Here is a 27,136-nt window from a genome sequence, read left to right as displayed (position 1 = left end):
CGGGCTGAGGACTGCAGGGGCGAGGAGGGGGGAAAAAGATCTATTTACACCAAAGCTAAAGCCAAAACACATCCTAAAGGCAGAAGGGAAACAAAAGTTCCCTGATCCTTTACGTGGCCAGGCAGGGAGTTCCATTGTCTACTTTTGGCACCCAGCCCAGGGAATGCTCCAATGGAATCTTACAGCCAGGTCACCATCAGTGAGAAATCGTAAATTCCTATTTTTACATACATATAACAGTAGCATGTGTAACCTTTGCTTAGTTGGTGATGGGTAGGAGGAATAAATCAAATATCTTTTGTTTATTGTTCAGAGACACTTGTACAAATCCAGGGATGCTGAATATTTTTTTCCATGAAGTGAAGTTCATTTTTTTAAAAGGTTTTTTCAATTCAAGGTACTATTTGGGAGAAAAGTCAATAAACAAGAAGAGATTGGTTTCCTGTTTTGTATTAATCCTCAAGCTATTTATTTTGTATTTCTGTAAAAAAAAGCAATGGTTTAAAGAGATTTTAAGTTTTCAGAAGTTTATCCATCTAAGTTTATAGCACTAATGCTTAGCTCTGTAGCCTGTAGATAATTAAATTAATTGGGGCTGAATGGATTACAGCCCCTCCTGCACTGGAAGCACTGGGGAAACACGGGGCTCAGGAAAGCTTTGGCACCCACCGTGTTAGACACCTGCCCATGGTGTGGCACCATTAAAACTTTTTGCATGAAAAAGCCCAAGAATGTTTATTTTCACTTTCTTATTTCTGGTTTGGCCTGTTGGGAACAGAGGGCAAGGGGAGGGGGGGTACCTGGGGGAGAGGGGTACCTGATTGCAGGTGTGAAATGGAATGAGAAGAAGTCCAATGCTGAGGCAGTACCCAGGAAAGAATAAACGATGATGGGACCTTAGACACCCAGTGTGCCAGAGGGACTTAGAGCCAGCTCAGGTGACAGCAGCACGCTCCTTGCCTTGTGTCACAGCAGGTCCCCCCTGCCAGGGCCTCCCCTCTCCCCCACCCAGCAGCACCAGGCCCTTCAGTTAAAGCCTCTGGGTGAATCAGGGTTGGAGGGAGCTGAATGCAGTGGAGAAGCAGCGCAGCTCCCCAGAGGAAGGAGTGGAATTCTAAACGTGGCATTCAAATGTGTTTCTGAAGACCCCGCCCACAGCTGGAAAGGAAGGGGCTCCAGGGTAACTGTTTCTTTTTAAGAGAAGCCAAAACACCGGAGGAAAATAATTTCATTAAATCCCTGTTTAAAAGAGCAGGGGCAACTCCCCTGTGAACTCAGGTTGGTTTGGGTGGGCTTTTATTTTTTACAGAGCAAATTCTCCCCTTTGTTTAACACAGATGCTTCAAAACATGAACCTTCTGAGTGCCAGTTCAATGAACCAGGTAAACAATTGTGTCCCCAATGTCCCTTGTCAGGCCGTTCTCCGTGACACAGACGTGCCTCTGGGCCAGGTCGATGTGGAAGATGGCTTGTTCCAGGATAGGAGTTTTCCCTGCTTCCTCTTTGCCCAGGACAGGAACACGGCGGGGCCCGAGCACGGGGTCATCAAACCTCATGAGCTTCACTTTGGAGAGATCTGCAGGGAGACAGCAGCTGGTCAGGCCATGGGCACTGTACACAGCACCGACAGAGTTAACCACAGCAGTGTTGAACTCTTGGAACTCCCACACCTGCTCCAAGGACATTTATTCTCGTGGGAATAAGCCATTTATTCTCATGGCCAAGGTTTACACCAATACAACAATGTCCTTCAGTGGTTATACAGTGAGTTACCAACAGAAATGGGGATAAACCACATGCAAACACCAGCTCCTAACACCACATTCCAAGCACTGCATTTGCCTTATCTGGCTCAGGACTAGGCTGAGTAACAGAAGAGTTATTCCTCATTTTCTGAGGAATGAACTGCAGAGACTGGGAGGAAGAGGGAGGAGAGAGTTGATTTCCATACAACTCCCTATCAAAAGGCAGACTAATAATAACCCTGCTAAGCAGAGCAAAAAGCCTGGGAGCGTTCAGCTGAGCCTTCCTGCGAGTGCAGCCCTGCAGCCCTGTGCCCAACAGCACACTGACACCTTCTGGGAGGGCAGGGAGGGAGTCCCTGCTCCATCTCACTGCTCCCAGCCGCTCCCAAAGCTCCACCAGCGGGAGCTGGCAGCAGCTCACATCCCTGCGTGCACAGGGCACGTCCTGTCACACCCCTGGGGGCACCCCCTCAGCAGGTGCACAGCTGTACACCTGTACTGCTGGCTACCTTTGATGCCCCTGTCCATCTTCATCAGGCGCCTGATGATGGTCTCCCTGTTGTCCCCTTGCCTGATGTCCATTTTTGTGGAGAAGTGGCCGTTGGAGGGCTGAGGGTTCACCAGAAACACGGACACGCCAGGCTGTGAGGAACAACACAGACCTTAAAGGAGAACCTGTGCATGTGATTCCCCAGGAGAAACACGAAACTAAACCAAACAAACATCTGCTATTAATAAATCTTCCAGAGAGATAAAATCCCTTTAGCCTGGCCATGCTGGATACCAGCACTGCCCCAACTTTAAAATGTAGCCCAAAGTGTAACAAGGGTTTAAGACATATTTAAGGAAATCTATGATATTTTTACTTTTAGAGTTAGAAATATTCATACATGATAAACATTCATGTCTGATCAAAGTTTTTAAATGGCATATTTAAAAAAAAATACCCCAGACAAAAGTAAAGTTTCAAGTTAAGTTTTTAAATTAAATTTTCAGACTTCCAATATCTGAATTTCTGCTTTTACCTCAGTTCTGAATACAGAAAACGGTTTTCCAGGACAGCAGTCTTCTTTGATTTTATCTTCTGCTTCAGAAGCAAACTTCACCTCAATGTGATCCAGCTGCAAAAGCAAAAATGGGGTAGGAGGGAATAAGCAGGAGTTTAATGGCTTTAGAGGGAACAGCAGAGGTTACAGCCCCATCAGACAGCTGTTCATGCAGGACAGGGGAGAGCAAACCTGCACTGACATAAAGCAACAAAAGCACACCTGAACCCACAAAATCTTGTCTGGAAGGGATCCCTGAGGGTCACCTGCTCCCTGTGAGAGGTGCCCAAGACCCCACTGTCTGTCTCCGAGGACAGGGATCCCGGAGACCCCCAGCCCCTCTGGCTGCTCCCAGCAGTGTACCCCCGTTCTGAGGACACACTGCTCCCTCCCCCAGGCCAGGGGGCTTGGAACATTTGCAGATACTTTACAGTAAAAGTTGCTGCTTGCTCTCAGCTTTGCTCTGACACGGGACAAGCCCAATGAAGTCACACTTGTTTCATACTGCACAGGTTACATCCAGCTCTGCAATATATATCGTTTCTAACTCTTAAAAAACAATAGTGTTTGATTTTGACTTTTGGGGTTGTTTGGTTTTGTTTGGTTTGGGTTTTTTAACAGCCAACATGCCAACGGAGGTGCCCAAGAACTGACTGGTCTTGCCAATGCCTTGAAGCAGCTCCTTCTCATTTCTTCAGATGGAAATGTGAGATACAGATGGGCTCAGAAAAATGTCTCCTCAAGCGGACACCACTGTCACAGATACATTCAGCACTGAGGTGAAGAGCAGCCCTGTTTCCTGGGACCATGTTTGTAGCACACACCTACCCCTGTACCTCATGCCAACACTTTTATATGCATATATTTGACAAATGGAAACAGAAAGTTGATTAAAAACTGTTACATGTGCAATGCACACCCAGAAGTTAACGTAAAGAGGCTTAGAGCCTTAGGGAAGGCTGCTGCTATCCCAATAAACGCCAAGTAGTGGGTGCCAAGCCTGTACCAACCTCCAGGGAATTTGTCAAATAGACAATGTTCTCCATGAGCACTGCACGCTCATCAAACTCCAGTTCAAGATCAAGAACACGAGAACCATTTTTCTCCAAGTTTTCCTGTGGGGGAGAAGGTGGAAAAAGTATTAAAACCCTCTAAAGACTGCAAGTAAAATGATGCTTCAAAATGGCAAACTATCCACATTAGTCATGAAAAGAATAGGCTTGTAAATCCGAGAGCTCTCTGCTGGCACAACATTAACACTGGAGCAATAATTTTCTTGTAACAGGACCTCTTCTACAGGGAGCTGATGACACTGATGGGAGGAGTAAGAGCAATTAGAACACATTTTTAATATAGAATTGAAAAGGTGTTTGACATTTGCAGTTATTTAAATCCCTACTTAATGTGCAGGTTGAGAATTCACAAAATCAGTCAGCATTTCAGTGGTATTTCACAGCAGGAAACTCAGGCTTATGACCCAGTTTGAAATAAAGGACAAGCCCACAACACCTGGACGTGCTCATAGAGAGTTCTCTGCAGGGAAATAACAACCACTTTGTACGTTAACATAAAAGTAACTTAATTAGTCCAGAAAGCCAGCAGCAACAGTCACAAGAGACACACTATTAAAGGCAGAATAAAAACCACATGATTTTTTTTTTTTTTTAAACTAAAACAGAACTTCCTCTTTGGAGTGTAATCTGTCCCTGCCTGGCTCTCACATGCTGAGCCAGCTGTCTCCTTTGAAGCTCTGCTTTGTCAGCCTCAGCATGGTTGTGGTTTCCTGGTTTCCTCATCAGTTTAATGTGAAAGATTCCCTTTTAACATGGAACTGCTTCCCTTTGTAAATCACAGAGGTGCTCCTACATTTCAGCCCTCCTCTGGTGAGTAGGAAGCACAAGCAGAAATGCTCCTTGTACCCTGGAACTGATGAATAATTGGTTTCAGAGAAAGCCACTGCTCAGGGGAGTCCGAGCTCAGATGATTCCATGTCTCTGTGGGAAACAGGTTACTGCTCTTTGGAAGCAGAAGATGGATTTGAGGTAAGCCTGAGCTCCTTCCCTGCGTGCCCCAGGATCACTCACTGCTGCCAGACTAAAGACATTTTCATGTTTCAGCCCTAACTCTTCAGACTGAGAGCTTGTCTGACCTTTCCCAGCTGGATCAGTGGACCTAACACATCCCTACTGTTCTTACAAACTTAGGAAGCTCCAGAACTGCTCTGCTCTCTGCTCCTCTGAAGGCTTCCAAACTCCCATGACAAGGAACAATCAGAACAGCCCCGCAGACACAGCAAAGAACAGCTCCACTTAGAAAACACCACAAAGCTTACAAATAGAAGACATTATTACATGCATTTCAAAAGTCAAGCTAAAGGAGAAAAAGTAATTTTCTTTTAAGGAGAAAAAGTAAATTTTTTTAAACACTCATTAAGATTTTTTCCATTACTGATCCCTCTCAACTTCTACAGATCAGGAAAAGTCATCAAAAAGGTTTTAAATCATACACTGCAACCCCCAACTTTTTTTTTTTTTTTTTTTTTTAATTGTTAATTCTTTACTTTCTGGCTCTCCCTAATTGCTGTATTGAATTTCATCTGCAACAGCAAGCACAAGAAAGTTTCTTTAAATAAATGGAAGCCCAGATTTTCGTAGGCTTGCATGACTTGGGGAAAATAATGGCCTATCAGAATGTTAAGTGATAAACAAGAATTGCACACAAAGTCCCTAGTTCCATTCAAGGCTCAGAACAGTCTGTTGCTTCCTTCCTTAAACATACTGCAATCAGTCAACTCTGGCCTTATTCTTAGCTTCCAGTTTTTATGTCTCCAAAGCAACACTTGACTCACTGCAGCATGAAAAACTGGAGAAGTCAAATAGGATATATTTCAAATACAGGGTGAAGTGCAGATTATATCACCCACAAAACACAGGAAGCACCAAGCCTCAACCAGATCCAGAGCTCACCTGGGCTAATTCACACAGAGACATTTTTAATTATGTAGTTCTTCTAGAGATGTAAAATATGTTTATAAACAAACCCATGAAGATGCCAAATGAGCAAAGGGCAAGGGGGAGACACTGCATTCACAAAAGCCTTTCCTGTACCAGAAGTGTCCCTCTGACACCTACCTTAACCATGGCAACAAAGGGCATCACCTTCTTCATGTACTTCTTCAGCTCTGGCAAGGTGTTCAGCTCACTGGCAATTACTTTATTATCTGGCAGCTGACCTCCACTGGCCTAAACAGGGATGAACAAGCATTAAAGAGAACAGCTATCATGAAAAAACTTGCCCTTCAATGTCATACACCTTTCCTGCTTTCCCATCATCACCAGCAAGGTTTGTCAGCATGATTCCACAGATAGTTTTCTCATCCTCTTGAAACCTAAAGAGCATTTTACACTAACAGAAAAAAAAAGCTTATGCCCAAAGGTGAACACCACCAAGAACAAATTCCACAAGAGGAATATTGGTTTATCTCATGGCCACAAGCTGGAATAGTCAGGACTCCCGAATCTGTCAGCTACAGCCCCGGTGTGTTCAAGATGAGGATGGTTCATCAGGATCCCAAAATCCACTCTCAGCAGTTTCCCCATGTCAGAAGCATAGATCCTTCTGCTTTTTTAATATATTTCTTCTTCTGACTGACATTCCATTGCAAGCTATTTCTTGTGACATTGCTGAGTGGTATACACTTACTCAAGGACTAGAACAAAGCTTCTAAGCCCACTTGCAGAGCAAGGCAGAAGTAGTCTGTCAGTCAACCACGTTTCCTCAAAAATACACTTGTTAAGAATAGTATTTAAAAGCTAACCACTTACAAATGGAAGAAACAACAGAGCACAGGCATGTTTTTACTCAGATTGTCAAAACCAATGAAATGCAACTGTCAAATCAATGGCAGTCCTTGGGACATTTTCATTAACATCAAAACTGGACAGTTGGAAAAGCATAAAGAAAATCTACTGAAACAATCTGGTAAGAAGGTGCAGCTTATAAACTTTCTACAGACGGAGCATGAGCCCCCGAACAGCAGGCAAGCGGCTGCAGGGCAGAGGAGGGGACGAGCACCTGGAAGTGCCTGCGCAGGACGGACAGCGTGGTGTGCTGCCAGGGCGGGTAGCTCTTCGCCACGTAGATGGTACAGTGAGAAGGCTTCTGGGAAGGCTCCTTGGCATTTTTCTGAGGAAACAAAACAAATCAGCAAGGAGCCCACAGGCAATACAAAATTATCACACAAGCACACAAGAGAGGAGCTCACCTTTCCCTTCGCAGGCGCCACGTAGCTCTTGAGGCGGAGGCGGAGGTCGTGAGCTGCCTCCATCAGGTACTGAGAGGAGCGAATCAACACCTCATCCACGGGCCCTGCTGCCGGCCACGAGGCCCTCATGATGGAGTCAGCCTTTGGGCACAGCAAGACAGGAAACACTGAGGTGAACACACGTTAGCTGGTGGGCTTCCAACCACTAATGCTTGGAAAAGAGAGTTTAGGCAGTCTGGACTGCAGAGAGCACCCACCCGTAGCGCCCTGAAGGAGTGGGCACACGGCCAAGAAGCACTACTTTGCAAGAGTGCTCAGTACTATACACACAATCACAACTACCATAAGGCTACAGAAGGCCATCTACAAGCAGAGGGATTAAAAAAAATCAAAACTAAGCTTTATGCAGAAGAAGTGTAAGACTATTGCAGTGTTTCACTGAATTTCAGATCACCTCTTTGTAAGCAGACAATGACAGTGAGTGGCATTAATGGTGCACATGTCACCACAGCAACAGGCCAGCTCCCTGCAGTCACTGTCCCACGGACAACAAGCCAGCATGACTCCTTGGATTCTGACACGTCTTTTCTACTTGTACATGAAAATATCTGTAAGGCTGACATGGGTGTTACTGAAAACCGCAAAAGCTCAGATGTGAATCAACGACAGAACTGAAACGTCAGTACCTTCCCCAGCAGGGACCAGATGTGCTCGCACAGGTGGGGGCAGATGGGAGCCAGCAGCAGAGTCTGCACCTCGATGAACTGGAACACCAGCTCCCTGTGCATCCCCTCGATGGCCAGCTCCCGGTACTTGTCCTTCGCTGCCTGGAACAACAACGCAGCCATCAGCCCTCTGCTGCCAGGGAGGAACACCCAGAGCCACACGCACACCCCTGGGCTCTAACACGCCTTCAGAACTTCAGCAGCTTGTCAGAATCCATTACTGACTTCTAAGAACTGTATTTTCCATGTGTGAATCTGCCAGTTGGCCACTGGATTTTTGCATTTATGCGGTACTTTAAAAAACTGTTTATTGGCACAAACATAAAAGACAAAAATATTCACAGCTGCGTATCAGGTGCTGTCATCCCAAATAACTTACATACAGATACTAATAAGGACTAAGAAAAAGGCAATGAATATGATCTATCATTACACATAATTCAGCCTATTTAACCCTACTCCTGAGAATCTCAAAGCAGCCACATGAAGGAGCATGTGTAATTCATTAAATGGAGCAGCATGGCTCTGCAGACACTTTGGAGACTCCATGGTTTATGGAGGATATCAAAAAGCACTATGCTTCCAAACAGTTTTGTTGATGCATTTTCTGGATTTCTTGCAAAGAGTCCTTTATCACGGAATATATAAAGAAAGGCAACACTCTTTTTAATGTCTTTTTCTAAACAGCTTCTTGCTCATATTAGATATCAGGACTATTTGCAGAATTGCATTTGCTTTCCTCTGGACCTCTGTAAATTGACGCAAGCAGACCTCTAAGATTCCACATTTATTCCTTTGAAGTACTCTTATTTCTTGACACAATTCTGATTCCAATTCAGCTGTATAATTAAGGATCAGAGACAGAAGGATCAAAAGAAATCCACAAAGTAACAAATACTGGGTGTCGCTTTCTTACACCTCCTACCTGAAACTCAAAGAAGCCAGTTTTCAGAGCGTCCTTAAACATCATCTTCTCATAATTTTGGTCTGTCTTCACTATGCCTGCATTCATCTCACTGGGGAGGGAAGGGAAGTGACAGCATCAATACCACAAAGTCTGCCCCACGTAATGGCAACACTGTAAAACTGCCACCAACGCAGCCAAACCCCATAACCTACTCTGGAATGAGCTCTGTTTTATGGAATTAATTAATTATTAGAAAAAAATAACTACAGAATTCCTCCTTGCAAGGACAAACCTGGCCCAAACTGTATTAATTAACCTTCATATCGTACCTGGCAAAGACTCTGTCATTGAAGGTGCTGGCTGGGCCACTCCTCAGGCTGTCTCTGTTTGCAATCATCTCCTTCACCCACTCCACCCATGTGTAGAGACGAAGAATACCAGCATCTGCCATGGCTTCCACGAAGTTGGCATCTTCAACAGTGTCTCCAGCATCAGCCAAGGCCAAACGCATGCCTGAAGGAAAGGGGATCAGCTGCCACGGCTGGGTGCCACGAGCTGGCCCATATCCTCCTGCACCCACCACAGCTCACCTCAGCTGCAGCTAACAAATGCAAAGCCAGGTCACAAACTGCCAGGCCAGGCAGAGATGCCTCAAAGGAGGCACTTCCCCTGGGAGAGGAACACTGCCCTCCTCGGGAAGGGAGCAGACACCAGAACCAGGAGACCAGCACAGCCCCAAAACACGGGAGCACGGAGGTGCAGGGCACACGTGGATACCCAGGGCACAAACATGACCACACCCCATGCACACCAGCAGCGCTCTGTGCTCTGATCTCTCCAGTGAACGCACAAAGATCATGCAGGCTGCTCTTGGAAGGGCTCAGCCCCAGGAGCAGCTCCTGGCTGAACCAGGTGTGCTAACACACATCCCAGTCTTCCAAGGGGAGTTCAGCTTTTCAACAAGAACAGGTGGCAAGTGGCAGATTTATTGCCATTCAATACTCCAATAAAATCCTCTGAGAGCAAAACACTCATTTTAGTAGTTTTGGCGTAATTGACAATCAGATGCAGGTCAGAATGCACTCACCATCTGCAGAAAACTTGTCAACAGCTTGAGTGAGCGTAAGGAAGTTGCCTGTTGATTTAGACATCTGAAAGAAAGATAAGAGCGTTTGTTTTCTCACACATCCCCTGTGTTGGTGGATAAGCAAGACAGACCCAGCAAGGGTTTGGGCAAACAATTTTCTCATGAATCACAGCAAAAAGCACTTTGGTAAATCTGAATCAGGTCTCACAGCAAAAGCAGACTCAACTCTCCATGCACTCAGTAACAAAACATAATCCCAAAAATTCCCTAAATTAAACTTAAAAACTATTTTTAAACTGTCAGTTTAAAAATCAACAACCCTGTAAAAACAAACCCTGTTAAAAACAAACAAACAAACAAACAAAACCCACCAGTTTTAAAAGCCCTCGTATTGATTTTTCAAGCAGGACTCCACTAGGGTTTGTTTGGGGTTTTTTGATTCATATCAGACAATCTCCAAGGCCTAATTCCTGGGTTCAGGCACTTTTAATTCAATTCAGTGTCAGAACTTGCACATATTAGAAAGCTATTGGCACAAATCTTTTCCTCTCACTGCACCTATGCTTTAAAAAGCTAAACTTTAGTTAAACAAATATTCTGTATTACCCCAAAACTTAACAGAAACGCACTGACCTCTTTACTAAATTGGTGAGACTACACAAGAGCTGACTTAAGAGAAAGTGCTACATAGAATCACAGGCAGGGCAGGTTTTTGCCTTTAATGAATGAAAAACTGGAGGGCACTAATGAAGAAATGTCACTATTTCCCCTGCTTACATCCCAAGGAGTTTCCAGTCTGGCTAGCAAATGCCTATTTTGACAACGCAAAAGCCACATCACACAAAGCCTCGCCATACCTTTTCAGAATTGAGGAGCAGATGTCCATTGGCTCTCACAGCTACTGGCCACTTTTCTCTGTTTGAAGACAACATACAAATCTTTTGGCCAAGTAAATACATCTTCTCTTTTTAAAAAAGGAACAAACACTTTATGTTCCAGTTTGAGATGAACACCTTAAGTGGAATCCTCAAAAAAAAATACCTAAGGGTTGTCTTAAATATATTAAGGAGTGTCTCTGAAGATGAAAAGAACTACTGTATAAAGGCCAAGGATTATCATTGCTGAAATGCAAGGTAGAGAGCAGTGCACCTGCAGTTACAGTTTATTTACATCCCTTTCCTCTGGTCAGATATTTTTAATTTAAAGGCCAGTGATCAGCACTGCCCAAGAGCACAAGAGCTGGGTCCACATCTCTAGCCATGAAGGAAGGAGATAATTAAATTACCCACCATCATCTTTACTATACATCAGAAACCCACCTTTCCTATATACAGTTTTTACAACCCCTAAACCAAAGTTCAAGGGAATGCAAATGGTATCTTCATCATAAAAGCATCACACGATGGGCAAAGATTCTCCACCAGTCCTGCACAGCCCATGGGAGTATATGTGGCTCTTTTAACCATCCTTGAGAAGGAATTAAGGAGACTTAATAATAAAGTCACAAATTCCAGTGCAGGAATACAACTCAACACTGGGAAATCCATAGGAGGAAATAATGCAGAAAAAGCAGAGGAAATAACGGTAAAAAACCCTTCCATTTCAGTAACTTCTATTACAAACAACTGTACCAAAGCTGCAATATGAAAGAATACATTTTCAACATAATTCTACATGTTGTACAGTCCAAAGGCCACTGGCAAATGCAACAGAACTGCACATTCTCCAGCTTTACCTCCATCACATCCCAACTTACCTTTGTTCTGACCACATGGCCACGTGATTGTAGAGGTAGTACGACAGGTGATTTGGAACAAGATCTTTGCCAGAAACTCTGAGATCCACGGGATACCAAAATTCAAACTCCTCCTTCAGCTTATCCAACTTCTCTTTTGGAATCTCAGTTTTAGGGAATGGAGCTGTCTTGAAGAAGATGTAATCCCAAACCTCTTTGCTCATCTGATGCGCCCTGCACAGAACCAGTCCCATGTTGCACAGTCAGTAAAAGCTCCTCACACTCCACAGCAGCTCAAACCTGCTGCTCCATCCTCACAGCACAGTCCATGTGAACAGCTGACATGGACAGAGTGTCCAGGGCCTTTGCCTGAGCTCAGGTGAGTGAATCCAACATCAGAAACAAATTCAGAACTGCTCAAGCCATGCCCTGCTTAAACTGTCCTTTGAGATTTCCCAGTAAAACATAAAGACTCCCATAAAGAAAAAGTGATTAATAATTAAAGCATAATCTTGACTATCCTGGAAACATGATAATTTCTTTTCCACATGTCACCACCCAAGCCTCAGCCCCAGCTTAGGTGAACACTGAGAGCCCCTCACTGGCTCCCATGGAGTCAGTCCTTCTGGCTTCCCACAAGTCAGAGAGCAGGAGGACAGGAGAGGACTGTTGCACATTTCAAGGCTGCTTCCCACATGGAAAATATTTGTGGTCTTTTCCCACTTTGAATGGAATGAACATTTAAAATTAACTGCAAGACACATCTTACCAATTACCAGAGGTAGGATTCACACTTTTGAAGGAAAATACTGATGAGATGCAACTGATACCCACAGCTCTGTGGCCACTGGGCTGCATTAACACATATCCTTCTTGTTTCCACAGAGATTTTTCTTGCTGCCTCTCAGAACTTCAGCAGAGTGCACCAGATACTGCATTCACTCCAAATTAAATATCTTCAAGCCAAAGTTTGCTATATGTTAGCACCTGCTAAGGGGCTTTGACCTGCACTATGCAGAGGAAAAGCATTCTGGACCCCATACACATTAAAACAACACCTCAGATGATGGTCTGTACTACCAGTCCAGAATAAATCCTACAGGCACAGGTGTGCTAGCTTGGTTCTGGCAGCTCTTGATCTATGCTTTAAATTCCTGTGCTGTAACTGGGCTTCTGTTTGGTGACAAATTCACTGTAACTGAAGATGACTGGAAGGATGGGTCATAAACTCCCTTTTCCTTCACACCACAGAGCAAGTATCAGTAAAAAGCATTTTCCAAGGCTGCTAGATGTTATCTACTTGCATAGGAGAGCACTCTAATTGTACATGCTTAATTACATCAGATCTGTAATTCAGGGCCCGGGATGCTCACTTCAAAGCTTGTTTCTAGACATGACTAGCTCGTGCGTAGTTTCTCGGTAATTAGAGAGGTTTGAGCCCAAATGACAGCCTTGTCCAGTCTCAGAGGTATTTCTGTCTGTAAGAATCAGAATCTTTACTTTGGAAATGGTTTTCAGATTAGTTAGTAAAAAATGTTTCCATTCCAATACGTAAACTACTCCAGAAATTAGTCCATAAACCACACCGAATTACAGCAGATAATTCAAGGCACAATCTGAAGTGTTTTATCAACTCCAGACTGAGCTGTACTATCTCATCTCTCTGATCCCTATCACCACACTTCAAAAGCCACTCCAACCAAGAGGTCACACGTGCCTCCTCCCCCTCGCTCTGAAGACTTCCACAGACAAGTTGGGGATAAAAGACGGTTCTGAGCTTCCAGGAGAGTGACAGTGACAAAAACCAAGAGCTAAATCCTGCTCCCTCTGTACACTGGAGTCTACAATTTATTGTGGTGCACGGCAGACACCTAAGCAGCCACTGAAACCAATTACCCAACAACCTGCCAGGGCCCATTTCAAGGCAAGTCAAACGAGTATTGAAAAAGGTGATTTACTCTCCACATAGTTCTTTCAGAGATGCTTTCAGAAGCATTTTTCCACTCTCTCGCTTTCTCTCACTGCCTATCACACTCCTCTCTTTCCTTATTGCCCCTCTGCAGACCTGTTCTAACTCAGCTCACGGTAGGCTAAGTTTAATAAAGATGCTTTTTACACACAAAAGCAAAGACTCGGCCTCCTTGGCAAGTCATTCTGCAGAGCAAGGAGATAAGCAAACCCCAGTAAACAAGAGAACTTAGTGGTTCACCCTCCTTACCTGATGCCCAGAGGAGATTCTCCTTGGCCCCTGAGGTTCCCTCCCTGCAGCAGGTGAGCCACGGTGTAATAGGCCATGTAGATAGTGGAGTCAGAGAGAGACTCTATCAGCCACTGCTCGTCCCAAGGCAAGCGGGTCCCTGGGCAGGGAAGCTGTGTCAGGCACCACCAGCACCACCCCTCGCCACATGCACAACTCACAGGCACACAGCAGCAGCTTGTGAGTTTCAGTGGAACACATAAACATACACATTAGTACTCGTGCTTGTGCTTTTAAAAATATTTGGTTTAAAAATTAAATTATGCATTTGAAAATTTTACTCAAGAGCAAACAGTTGCTGATTTTTCAATCTGTTTCCTGACACAGCTCAGCTCAAGAACATCTGCTCTGGGTTATAGTGCACTTCTAGCAGCTGTCCCATGTCGGGCTACACAAGATGAAGGCTAATCAGAATTTAAGGAGAAAACACAAGAAATGGTGTAAGTTCCCTCTTCTGAGGTCTCTTCCAAATCGATGGCCCAGGCAAAAAGCTACCCAGATGCTGCACAGACTACCTGTAGTAGTGCAAATATTACCAGCCCCACACACTTCCAACAAAGCACACCTTCTCTGGGATGCTGGGCCAAGATACAATGTTGGTCCCACCCTTCCCTACACCACTGGGGATGTTTTACAGCACTTAAGCCCTCCAAATGAAACGAGGAGCACCATCCTTACGGAGCACCAGCTGAGAAAGGAATCTTTTGCCTACCTAAGCCATACGTCCTGGAGCACGCGTGCTCTTGTAGCCAGCCTAAGGTGGCTTCGAAATTTCTCCTAGTCTCTTCACAGAACCTGTAAGAAAGTAGCTCTTGCTGCTTTCAAGCCTCTCAGACCCCACCAACAGCAGCAAAGTCACTGTCCTTTACAGCCACGTTCATAACTCACGTCTCCAGATGTTGCAAGCACTCTGACGCCTGTTTCTTCCAGCTCACTTCACCATAATCTAAATACCTACAGTCAGGAGAGGTTTATTGTAACAAAGCAATCGAGAAGCAGGGTGCAATTGTACAACTGGAGCAACTTTATCACTACAGCTCTGTTTCACTTACCACTGGTCACAGAGGGCCACGACACACTCATCAGCAGATCTCGACAGAACTTGTTTCTCGGGTTCCATATAAATCATGGCTTCACCCTAAGAGTTGAAAGGGCAATGCAAGCTGAGGTTAAGTACTTAACAAAGTATTGAAAATCCTGACAACTTACTAAAAAGCTTCCCCTCCATTCTAATTTGGTTGACAGCATTTACCGCATAGCTCTCGCCACTGCCCAGGCTCTGCCTCTACTCCCTCGGGTAAAATGAGGCAAGGCTTCACTCTGTTCTTCTCTAAGGTACCAGCTCACAGCACTTTGTACAGAATGCATGAGGAAAAGGAGGCCATAAGCACAAAATATTCCCCACTGACTATGTCCCCTGATTGAAACAGATCCTAGGAATACTCTGGGGGACAGAGGGAGGAGGAAAGGCAAAGGAAAATGGGATGCTGAGCTTCAAATCTACTTGCACACACACTCATGCTCGTGCATGGTAACATGGCCATAACAATGCCACGACAACAAGGGAATAATGACTAAATGCCTGAAACCTCTTCCACTCCCAGTCCTCATCAGGGAGTATCAATAGAGGGATGCCACAATCACAGTTTGTTTATTGCTCTCAGTCTTCTGAAAGAGGAGCCCAGCACTGGGGCATTTCCGCATCACACATCCTCTTCAAAGGCTTGAAAGAGATTTGACAGTTCAGGTTCTACACTTCCAGTATCCTCCCAGCTATATTAAAGAATAAACTGGACCACCAGAACACATCCTAGGGAGGGTGACAGGAGAAGGCAGGGAACGAGAGAACTCTAATAAAGCTGCTCAGTCCACTCAGCCCAAGAACACCAGGTCCCCCTCTCTGCAGCGACCCAAAGCACCCTGAGGGCTGCAGAACCACACCAGGGGTTTTTCTGGCCACCCAGCCCTGTGAAAAGAACAAAATGGACAACTCAGAAGCAGCTGTGTGCTCACTGTCACATACCTTATCCAACATCTGCTTCTGAATGCGCTTCTTGACATCTTGAACTTTTTGTCCTTTGAATTCATCTACCAACATCACCTGCAAAAGATGGGTCACAGGAGATAATTTTTTTTCAAAATTTAGCAGGAAACAGGTGCCATAGGTGTTCAAATCAATATAAGGACGTAGCAGGTGCTGCAATCTTTGACATGCAAAAAATAAGAGTACAGGTGTTGTTTTTTTTTCAATATGTGTAGTTATCTTTACCCAAAAACAGTTTGTACACATGTCAGCATCCACACAGATGACAGATTGCAAAGAGTCAGAAATAAAAGCTATTGCTTGCTTACAAAAGGTCAGCTGAGAAATACACGTGGTGAGCTACTGAGTTAAAGACGGGAGAAAAGGAAGAAAGAAAAAAAAAAAAAAAAAAAACCACCACCAAAAAATAATTTTAAGAAACCAACTCCAAAAAAACTCAAAACAAAAAACCTGCCAACAATAACACCTTGCTCATTTTGTATCAGTTTCCCTATCTATACTTGCACCAAAATGGATCGGCTCCCCAGAAGATGATCACTCGTTCAGAAACCAGGTTATAATGCTCAGAGAACACAGGAATGTATGAGTGGAAACTTTCTCCAATTCTACATCACAACTGCAGAACTTTACTGCAGGAAGAAGCTAAATGAAAAGTCCTTTGGGACTTTTTTTTTGGGGAAAAAAAGGACGCTGTCCCTTTTTCTTGAGGTTTTTTGGTTTTTTTTTAATTCTTTACCTGCCTTTTTTTTTCTCCTAGTTAAACCCACCAAGAAGCCACTTACCAAAATCTTATATTACTTACTCCCTCATAGAAGCCTTTCAGGTACACTCTCTCCTTGGCCTCTGCAAGCTTCTCTCTGTCATTCTGGCTCTGGATTTTGAGCTCGTCACAGACAAATGGAGCACAAAGGCTGCCATAGCCTGGGATTTCAATGATGGGCACCTGAGAATTAAGAAAGAGCTGTCAAACCCCTCCTGCACCCCACTGCTCACTCTGTACATTCACGGCATCTAACACAAGTTACACAGTGCTTACGACAGCTTGCTGCAATTCCACTCATTGCCCAAAATCCTGGCAGCCCCCAGGGTGACTCCTGAGCTGCCCAGGTGTATCCTGTCCCAGGACTGGAGCTGGCGTGTGGAACCAAGGCTGCTGGGATGGCTTTACCTGTAACCTGCATTTTCTAATGAAAACTGCCTCAGCCTCGAGGCTGCACTACCAGTGAGGGACTTCAGCTTTTGGCATTGAGCAGACACCCTCCTCATCTGGCCACGAGGGCACTAAGCGTTTATCAGCCAACAGGTTATCAGTATAATGATGCATCCCATTTCCCTAAACAATGATTCCCATAAAAACTGATACTTTCCTTTCTTTCTGAAGTATAGCATAGAGTAACAAATCTCAGTTACAACCCTTACCACACCAAATGTTGTAACTACAGGAAAATATGAAAACTTTTACGTTTTTCAGCGCTTTCCGCTGAGAAGGACTTTAAACAGGAACTCTGGAAGATGTAGCACAGCTCCTGGTTTGTTTCTCATCAGTGAGCATAACATCCAGTGTGCTGTAGATGGACAAGTCTGGGTGCACTCACCGGCTCAAATGGCAGGACCATTTCATCTCTGATGCCATACTTCACCCTCAAAGCCTTGAAAGTTGGAAGAAAAAAAAAGGCAATAGGTAGGAGTCTTCGCAATTTGAAGGTTTTTATCTATTCATAGTGTCTTTTTTACACATAATGTTTTATCACAAATCAGACAAAGCCACTTCCCTGCCTTCTCACTATTTCTGACATCTGAGCTCAGTTCCCATCTTATTTCCAGGTGATTCTTTGCCATAATTGTCTACATTTTTTAAAAGGGGAAAAACTGATATTGCTCTACCCTGAAATGAATGGACAAAAATTCAGGCATAACTGTTCAGACACTGACATACCCCTGCAGTTAGTAACAACCACTTTCAGTCTCATTTGAAATTCATAGAGAATCTTAATCTCATTTTTGGAAGTCATTTCCACAACAGGAATTCATTTGTTTCACTGGTGCTCTTCTCTACCATATCATGCAGCACAAGTTACATGATTCTGGTCCAAAACTCAGACCCAAAGTCTGAAAAAAAACCATCTGTCCTAGCCCAGTTGGTTTAAACTTCATTTATTTTTAACTGCTTTGATTCTAAGTTAGAGATGGCAAAATGCCGATAAAAGCGAGTTTCATCTTCCTCACTGGATATTCACCTTTGACCCTCTTCACTGGGGAAGGAAAACAGAAACCATTCAGTTAACAGACTGACCTGCTTCTTTTTCAAGTCTCTCAGGGCTGCAAAGTCATCTGGAGAGTCAGAGGGAACACTTGTCACCACTCCAGTTCCTTGGCAAAGGAAAAGGTAAACAGATGAAAGGATTAGGCCCCACATACTGAAGGCCAGTGCCCATCCAACAGGCTCTGCTGCAGAATTACCTTTATCCTCCTTGATGGTGAGCATGGGCAGGGCGTATATGACCTTGTAGGTGGTGAGGGGGGCTGAAAGCGCAGCGCCAAGAATCTCCTGAGCAGGACAAAGGAGCAGCATTACAGTAAATCAGGGGCTTTCAGTCTAGAAGAGTAAGCTCTCCTGGCTGATATTCTTCAGATTTTCTGTAAATTTTCCTGACATATTACAAACAAATTAAATTCATTTTATATACAGATGAACAAGGAGAAAGTACATAGGAAAACGTGGTATTATTTGAGACAGGATATAAGTTATTGGTAGAAAAGTCAAATACCAAATACCAAGAAACTTAAACTAGTACGATGTGGAATTTGGAAAGCATAGGAAGCAGGACAGTTTGCTTCCAAGTGTCTGAAGGACAACAACATCGAGGATGAAATGGCTTAGGAAGCCAGTGTCAAAAGTGACATTAAACAAAGAAAAGAAAGCATATTATCAAGATATTCACACACTGACAGGAGGCAGTCAAGATATGGCAGCTGTCTTCTACCTCACTAATTTACTTGAATTCTCACCTTGTCCGTTAACAAAGGAAAAAACCCTGTATTTTCTACTTCATTCTTCAAAACAAGATCAAGAGAGGTGGTGAATAGCTGCAGTGAATGGAGATGGAGGGATGCAAACAGCTGAAGGTGCTCTGCACCAGGATGAATAAACACCACTGATGACACTTGCACAAAGCACACGAGTTAAGGACAGCAAACCCCAAAATTACTGACATTCACTACTCAGCTAAGAAAGCTTCCTTCACACACTGGAAATGTCTGTACCAACAGAAGCCTTTTCCATGTAACCCCTTCTAGCTATTACTTTCCCCCCTCCCTTTCCATTCACTCTTCCCAGCAAGCAGAAAAGCGTAACTTAACACTATCCTTTCACCCGATCCTGCTGAGGGAGTAGGAATGCATCTGTCCCCAGCCAAGTGCACCGGGTTATTCTCACAGCAGCAGCTGGGGCTTGGCTGCCAAGGAAGCTGCCTGCTGCTTGTGTTGTTTGTCACTAGAGGTTTCAGTCACTCCTGTAATACCTCCTGCATCTCCTCTGCAATTACAGCTCCACCATCACCTTTCCGAGCCGCAGAGGACGGGCCGAGGCCGAGCAGCAGGCTGCAGGACTCTCACCTCTCCCATGAGCTCCTTGACCACGGGCACGACGCCGTTGTCCCTGGTGAAGCCCTGGTAGGACATGTTCCGGGCAGCGCGCTGCGTGCAGATGAAGATGTCGCCGCTCCCCGTCTCGAAGCCGATGTACTTCATGTCCGGGCGCAGCCAGCAGTTGGTCTGGCCAAACATGGTCTCTGGCCTGAGCGTGGCAGCCACCAGGAAGATGTTTTTCCCTCTCAAGCCGCTGGGGGGAAAAAAGTAATGGATAAGTTACCAACATAAAATTGTTTCAGATAATGCAGAACAGGCTTTTAAACTAACACCAACTTTCAAGCAACGTTTCCCAAGAGACAAAAGTGGGTCATTAATTCATTGTGGGTTTTCCATTTTTTTTCCTTTTTTTTTTTTTTAATTCTATCTTGAGTTCCACACAGACACAGCGAATAGAGCAGCTCAAAATTCTGACCAGGTCTTTGAAGTGATGGAAAAAAACAGGTGAAATTAAATTCTGCACTAGGCAAAACAGACTGTTTAATTCAATGGTCAGTTCTGGCCAGGAGACAGAGCCCATCTGCCACTAAAAAGTCAAGACCTACCTCAATTTTGCAGGGTAAGGGTCCAACACCTTCATTTTAATCAGCGTGTATTCTTGAGGCCCAACACCCTACAATTCCCACAAACAACACAATAATCAATAAATGAAACTCACTTGAGCAGGAAAAAATAAAAAATCCTATTTTGTAGGAACATAATCCAAGCACTATTTAAGGTGCTTTCCTCAGAGCAAATCCTGTTTCCATTCATGTCAAAGGCTGCTCAGTAAAATGTAGACTGCAGAGGTTATACTGTATTCCCGCAGCCAAAAACTTACTTGTCACAGACACTGTCTCAGCAGCATCTAAGTTAACAACAGCTTATTTACTTAGTTCCAACAGAAAACAGCACAATGAGTGACGCTGCTGGCACAGATTGCCAAACAGCCACAGAAACCAGCTACAATGCAAAATACTATCCCATAATTCCAGACCAATCTGCTCAAGAGAGGACTTAATTCAGTTTTCACATGCACTAACAGCTGAGAGCCAGTGACTGCACAGCCAAACGATGTGTTGCTCCAAGATACAATTTACTTTCCATTCAGTATTTAAGATCATAAGCAATGCACGAAAGTGTTAAGTAAAAATATTACCTCTCCTGTCTGCCTGTCATGATCCATGCAAGGCTGTCCATCCTTAGGAGAATAAATTGTGTATCTAGAAAAAGGTGAATTTTCATTTAGCAGCGAGTAAGTGTATAGAGCAAGAAGAAAAAAAAAAAATATAGCTCTCTGGAGAAAAAAAGACCTCTTAATGGTATTTTCAAATTTTGTGTGGATCTGTGTCCATCAGTGCCAATGCTCAGTTTTCACAAGAGCTTTCAGAATTGACCCTTTTTTGCTTGGAGTTGGTACCCACGGAAAAACTAAACCCAGAATACAAATCTCACATGCTTTGTTGGCACAACAACTACACCTCACCACGTCAGGCAGAGCACCAGCAATGAAAGATTCTGGTCTCATCTGAGTTTATCCACACTCCAAAACACTCAGAGCTGAGCGGCAGCTTACCGTTTGCCAAACTTAATCTTATTTCTTTCCTTTAGTGTAAGGAATTGCCATCGCACAAAGGAATCATAATAGGGATTGACATTTGTTGTAATGAAGGAACGCCTCCAGTCCACCTGAAAATGGGCAAGAGGCTCCAGTAAGTAAGCACAATCAAGAAATCAAAGGAATCTCATAATACCATAACTATTATTTTAAAAATAAGATGAGCCTTCTCTCCAAAAACACAATGCAAGTATGTATCCCATAACGGGTGTAAGCGTAAACACACATCTGTGCCTGCCCTCTCAGAGCAGAGATGTCAAAGACTCGAGGTCCCTCCACTGACTGAGAAATTTAGAGGGTTTGTAGTAGTTTTAACCAGCCATTCAAGCTGAATTTCAGCATTGCCTTTTTTCACCATCTTTATCTCTCTTCATTTGCAAAAATCTGTTGTCAGCAGGACAAGCACTTTTAGGAAAAAGAATGATGTGATGTTAAATAGAACTGCTGTCAATACTGACTACAGACAAGTCATCTCACATGGGAACCATGGGTCATAATGTCCGTATTGGACTCATTTCCAGCTGTGACCACTGTACAGGATACAAGCTCTATATAAGAAAGCACTTAATTATCACCCAAGACCATTAAAAAGTTAAATGTCTAATTCCATAAATGTCAGAAACATTCCTGGAATTACAGTGGTTCCACACAGAAAATCTCAAGAAGCAGCACATTCACTAACACAATAACAATAGAGGTGTGGCTGCCTGTAAAACTGAGGTTAGGATCACCCAGAGTCACCTTCAATCCCATGCTCTTCAGATCCTGGACAGCAAGAGGAGGGAAATAATCCAGCCAGTGCTCAGCTTCAGAAAAACTGACCACTTCTTCATCAGACAGACCCAGAGACTTCATGATCCCCCACTGGTACTTGGCAGTGCCAGTCTTGGCAGCAGCCTTGCTCTGAAAGAACAATTGGGATTAGGAACAAGCCACAGTCTTGTCACAAGAGCATTTGCCTCTTAATATTATGGTTTCTGATTCCAGATACACAAGTTAATACAAATATTCTCACAGCCTCCCTCTAACAGTGAGGGTAATTGATTAGAATTTCCATTCTATACCCTGTATTCACAAGTTTCCATTCTACCATACTTTGTATTCACTGTTCATTCCCTAACACTGCTCCTCCCAGTTGTTCCATGCCAATGTCCAAAACACCTGCAGAGGCTCTGCCACAACAACCTGGCACAGAATTGCCTGCCGTCAAGGTCCTGCTCATACCCATGGGTTTTTGCACCACGGAAAGCTGGATAGCCCTGCACCCCTGTACCAAAACCCTTTGCTGCTGTCACTTTGCTCATGATACTTTTCCCAGCTGTTGTCCCTTGAGAATCTTCTGTCTCTCCCCAGCAGTGACCAGGCAGGGTCACAGCTTCTGTCCTGAAGAGCAGCCAGAACCCCAAACCCAGCAGCTCTGGTGGGACGATCTCTTGAGCGTACATAAACAACATACATCTCTAAACTTCTCCTAGACTTGATTAGTTGCCTTGCTTTGGGACACTCCCAAAATCCTAAATCTCGTTTAAATACCTGGTAAGTGAAAATAGTTTGGATGATTTTACTGAGCCTATCTAGACAAAACTGGCTAGATACCAACTTAAAAAACAATAACCAGAACAGCAGGAATACACAACCTCTACCTCTGAGAAAGCAGGGTGATTTCCTACAACATGCTTATGAATGTTCCATGAATGGATTTAAAAAAAAGAGAGAGAAAAAAATGGAAGTATTACTCAGGATCTGATCTGTTCTTTTCTCAGAAAACCATTAGGCAGTGCATCAGCTTACCAAGAAGGGTTCATGCATTAACATGGTATCTCTGGAACCATGCAGTTAATACATTTTTTCAAATCTACCTTAAAGGTAATTCAGCTACCTTGGAAAAAACAATAAAAATCTTTGTGTTGCAGTTTCCATGAGCCCAAAGGAGGAAAAGTCTACAATGTGCACACTGAAGTTTTGGTTTAAACTTTACCTTTTTGCCTTTTGCTTTGTCTTTGATGATAATCTCTTCCTCTTTTTTACCAGAATTCTCTTCCTCTTCCTCCTCCTCATCAGGAAATTCCGGTGGGCAACCATACAATTCCATTTCCCTTTTCAGCTTATCTGCACAAGCCTGAACAGAGTTATTGGGAGCGTGTCAGCCAGGACACCAGCTGCAATCACAGCCAAGGAGTGGGTTTTACTGATATCATTTTGCATTTCACGCTTTAAACTTTTTCTGGACCTTGTATTAACATCTAGGAGATCCTGCCACTTCCAGAACACCTTCCAGGACAGGAAGGGGTTTACTGTGAGGATTTTGTTGCAAAGCAAAACATACAACAGGTAAAATTTCATTTTCCAACACTTTATCTCCTAAAGTAATGTTATAGCTCAAGCACAACACATGACTATTACAAATTCAGGTTCCAAATCTTGGTGAGTTTTTAAATAAACTAAGGTGATGTTGGGGATGGACAGTAAGCAAGGCTCCAAGCAGCCTTGGAGATAAAAACCCCATCAGAAACAACCCCCTGCAACGACGAAACTCTCACCTTGATGGGCATCCCCGTGCAGTGCAGCCCAAAGGGAAACAGGCAGCTCTTCCCCTTCAGCCTCTGGTACCCGACTGCGAACTACAGACAGGGAAAATGGAACAGCTGGAACGGGAACGGCCCGCGCTCAAACACAGGTGTGACTCCTTCTCCAGCACGCAGCCACTGACAGGTGACAGAGCAGGGGAGGAACGCTGGCAGGAAGGTGGAACCCGCGTTTGTTTCCAGGCCTGCCCCTGTGGCTGCACGGGCAGGGCGTGCCAGGCCTCCAGGCTGCCTCCACCAGAGACCAGGGCACGAGAAGAGGGCTCTGTGGAATCCCACCCACTCGCACCCAAAACCTGCCCCACACAGGGCACAGAGCACAGCAAGCACAAACAGAAGGGACAGATCTCTCCTGAAGCTTGAGCCATTGAGCAGCATCTCCTAAAAACCCCATTTCAAACGAGGGAAACACCTGCAGCCCCATCTCATCAAATTAAAAATTACATGAATGGAATTTCCCTTCAGCTAGCAATATTTCTACTAAAAATGTGAGAAAAAAGGAAAGTTTAATAAGCCATTACTAAAGCTACAAAAGAACTGACACGGCCTCCTGTTAGCTAAAACTGAGCTACAAAATCAGCACTTGTTCCAGAGTAGTATTTAAAGGTATTAGCAAAGGAGAATTTTTACCTCACATTTAGATAAGGAAAATGTGTGTCCCAGGTGCAGGCGGCCATTCATGTAGGGGTAAGGAAAGGTAACAAAGTACTTCCCTTTGCTGAGAAGAAAGTCAAAGAATTAAAACACATAATTAGCTTTGTAAATGACCACCAGACAATACAGGAGAAAAACAAGTAACTGGTATGTTTGGCTATTATCAGCCTACAGTGACGTTTAAATATTTTCCTCACCAGTAACATGAGTCTTTGGTTTTAAAGGGCCTGGTACACTAACAGGCTTTATCACCTTAAAAAAAAAAATAAACAGGAAAGAAAAAGCCCACAGAGGACTGACAGCACACAGAAACATTGAAATAGATATAACATGTTCCCAAAGGTAACAAATTCTAATCCTGCTCCTGCAAATTAATTACAGCAAAGGCCTAGAGTTATTTATTTAACCTCCCACTGTGTGAGTTCAGATTTTAAGGGCAGCCCGCAAGCAATCCCTCCTTTCACAGGGATATATTGTTGCAGGGTGTTTCAAAGACCTATTATGCTGCTGGAACCTGAGCTCTCAAAGCAGCTAAGAAAATATTTACATTTACAACACTGTGAATTTCTACCTTTTCACTCTACTTCACTCCTTGTCTCTTCCCTTCACACACTCCCTCAATCCATTAACATGCAGGAAAGAAGGCCAAGTCATTTGTTTGCTTGCAAAATCTACAATTTAAGAACCTGCCACCTGTTACACCACTTCAGTTTTTATCTTGGTTTAGTCTGACTTTCCGCCACACCAAATATTAACCTCATACTGCCAAGGTCACTGCTTTTCCAGTCAGAGACCTTCCCACAGGATTAATGTTGCTCCCCCAGGCAGCCTCTCCACACCTGTGAAGAGCAAAGATCCCACCAATTCCAAAGAAACTGTGCTTCCAAGCATACTACGCATTCCCAGAGAACAAACAAGTTTCTCGGGGTTTACTCTGGGGCAGAAATAAAACCAAGAGTGCTATGGTCTCCCCCAGCAGTGCAGAGCACTCTGCACCTGTGAAAGGCTCCTCCTCCCCACAGCTCTGCTCCATCCCCTCTGGGGCAGCCAGTCTGGCTGATCCGCTGTCCCCGCAGCAGGGACCTGGCCTTCCCCCAGTCCCACAAAAGTACCACAGGCTGCTCTAGGGCACAATCCGGGATTTGGGGCAACGCTCCTGTTCTCTGTGAGGCAGGGCAGGACACACCTTCCCTCAGTGTGAAATCTCCCGAGTGCTAAGGGCTCTGGCATCGCACTCCTCCGTGTCAAAGAGTACAAGTCACCAAAGAGAACCTGATTCTAACAACACAGAGGGCACTGGCACTGCCAGGGAATGAAAAAGCTTCTCTCATCCCGCTGGAACTCAGCCACACACGTACTCAGCTGCTTTGTGTCATCAGCTACAGAAATGTCAATAACATGCGAGCAAGTCCCTCCAGCTGAGCCATGAATACTGCTCATTACAAAGGGGCCACATTTTCCCCCCACCAGATTTTGAATGAAAAGATGTTTCAAGCAGTAAAAAGCCGAGTACAACAATACCTCTTCTGGTCCTTCCTGTCTGCAGCATCAATCTCAAACACTCGATCATGCTCCCACTTCTGCTGGACCTCTCTTTCAATCTTCTTCAGGAAATCCACCTTCGCTGTTCCTTTACGCTCCTGCTCAACAGAGAAAGGAAGAGAGGTCTGGCTGAACAGGGAAAGAAATAACAGAACCTATCACAGGCCGCTCCTGATCTCCTCGGGTAAGGGCAAGCACTGCTCCAGAGCGCTGCAGCCACACCTCAGCAGAGCAGCAGCCGTGGCTCTGCAAGCCTGCGTGCTGAGATCCACCCTTCTGAAACCGGGACCAAGATCTGTAAGGAAAGCGTTCACAACCGTAGCCAAGACACACACATGCACTGGCCATCTTGCCAATAAAGAACAAACTCAGAGGTCTGAACTGGGAGGTAGAAGAGGCTATAAATCGTAAATGAAAACACCCATCAAATACTGGTTTTATTCCACTCTCCATAAACCCATGTGATGCATCCTCCTCTTGACCTCCCACGTAAAGCAGGAACAGCACTCCCGATGCCAGGAAGGGGGCCTGGTTACAACTCTAACTGTAGTTCACGGAGCTTGTCAGGTAAAGCATTCCAAGCGATTTTAATTAAATCGGTGTTCAGTAGCCCTTCCCTTCATTCTTTCATCCCTTAACATACGGCAAGTACTAAAGGATCTCATTCTTCCAGCATATAAACTACGGGAAATGTTAAAGGACACACGCATTACAGACACACACATTCTGCACTCATAAAGGTTGAGGATTTAGCTTTTTCCCATCAAAACCAAGATATTCCTAACACCTTTACACCAAGGGGTCCAAGCCGCCGGGCAAAGGCCCCGCGCACTCCGCTCCGGAACCATCCTCCCGGAGACCGCGGCGCCGAAGAGTGACCCGGGGGAGACGGTGAGGAACCGCAGGGAACGCCACGAGCCCCCGCAAAGCCCTAAAGCCAAAGGCCCCGGCCTTCCCCCTGAACTCACCGCCATATTGCCGCGCTGACGGCTCCGCACGGGCCGTGCCAAGGGCCGGAGCGGCCGGGGGAGCCCAGGCCGTACCAAGGCAGGGGGCGGGGGAAGATGGGGTCCTTTTTAGCGTGAAGAGAGGGGAGAGAAGGAGGGCGGGAGGGAGAGCGAACGGAGCGATCGCTGCGGCTCCTCGTCCCGGCTGGGGAAGGGGAAATGAGCCGGGAGCACCTGGCCGAGGTGTGCGCCCGCCGGCACGCTGTCTCTTTAAGAGCACCCCCAAAAGATGTCGCCGCGGGTTCATGTGCTCGCTCTACCGAACTTGCTGGTTCTCCCTGACCCTGGGCTCG

General features: G+C 44.8%; 1 protein-coding gene across 2 annotated transcripts; it reads right to left on the bottom strand.

Annotated features, from left to right (window-relative positions):
* Positions 1 to 1,279: 1,279 nt before the first annotated feature.
* Positions 1,280 to 27,090, bottom strand: LARS1 (leucyl-tRNA synthetase 1). 2 transcript variants are annotated; one of them, XM_040078121.2, is made up of 32 exons: positions 26,805 to 27,090; positions 25,816 to 25,934; positions 24,271 to 24,358; positions 23,596 to 23,676; positions 23,034 to 23,174; positions 21,797 to 21,958; positions 21,014 to 21,126; positions 20,597 to 20,660; positions 20,004 to 20,071; positions 19,426 to 19,651; positions 18,271 to 18,358; positions 18,104 to 18,180; positions 17,406 to 17,459; positions 16,613 to 16,753; positions 15,790 to 15,867; positions 14,819 to 14,904; positions 14,655 to 14,720; positions 14,479 to 14,561; positions 13,728 to 13,866; positions 11,531 to 11,743; positions 10,632 to 10,689; positions 9,775 to 9,838; positions 9,017 to 9,200; positions 8,706 to 8,796; positions 7,742 to 7,882; positions 7,056 to 7,196; positions 6,866 to 6,976; positions 5,923 to 6,033; positions 3,802 to 3,906; positions 2,771 to 2,866; positions 2,255 to 2,387; positions 1,280 to 1,576 (listed from the first exon to the last, which is right to left on the bottom strand). In XM_040078121.2, the coding sequence occupies exons 1-32, from the start codon at positions 26,808 to 26,810 to the stop codon at positions 1,371 to 1,373; spliced, it is 3,534 nt and encodes a 1,177-aa protein (XP_039934055.1). In that variant the 5' UTR covers positions 26,811 to 27,090; the 3' UTR covers positions 1,280 to 1,370. The 2 variants fall into 2 exon arrangements, with proteins under 2 accessions (XP_039934055.1, XP_039934056.1); XM_040078122.2 differs by lacking the exon at positions 26,805 to 27,090 and adding an exon at positions 26,624 to 26,643.
* Positions 27,091 to 27,136: the final 46 nt, after the last annotated feature.

The sequence above is a fragment of the Hirundo rustica genome, chromosome 14, assembly GCF_015227805.2.
Source record: "Hirundo rustica isolate bHirRus1 chromosome 14, bHirRus1.pri.v3, whole genome shotgun sequence".
NCBI lineage: Eukaryota > Metazoa > Chordata > Aves > Passeriformes > Hirundinidae > Hirundo > Hirundo rustica.
The sequence above is the reverse complement of the archived record's forward strand: the minus strand, read 5'-3'. Positions and strand labels throughout refer to the sequence as shown.

Bases quoted from the DNA above. Each gene is read 5' to 3' on its own strand.
- LARS1 (XM_040078121.2), bottom strand. The intron at 17,460-18,103 runs GTCAGTCTGTTA...CCAACTTTCAAG, and splicing joins GAGACTTGAAAAAGAAGCAG to GCTTTGAGGGTGAAGTATGG. The intron at 6,977-7,055 runs GTGAGCTCCTCT...TTGTTTCCTCAG, and splicing joins TGGCGCCTGCGAAGGGAAAG to AAAAATGCCAAGGAGCCTTC.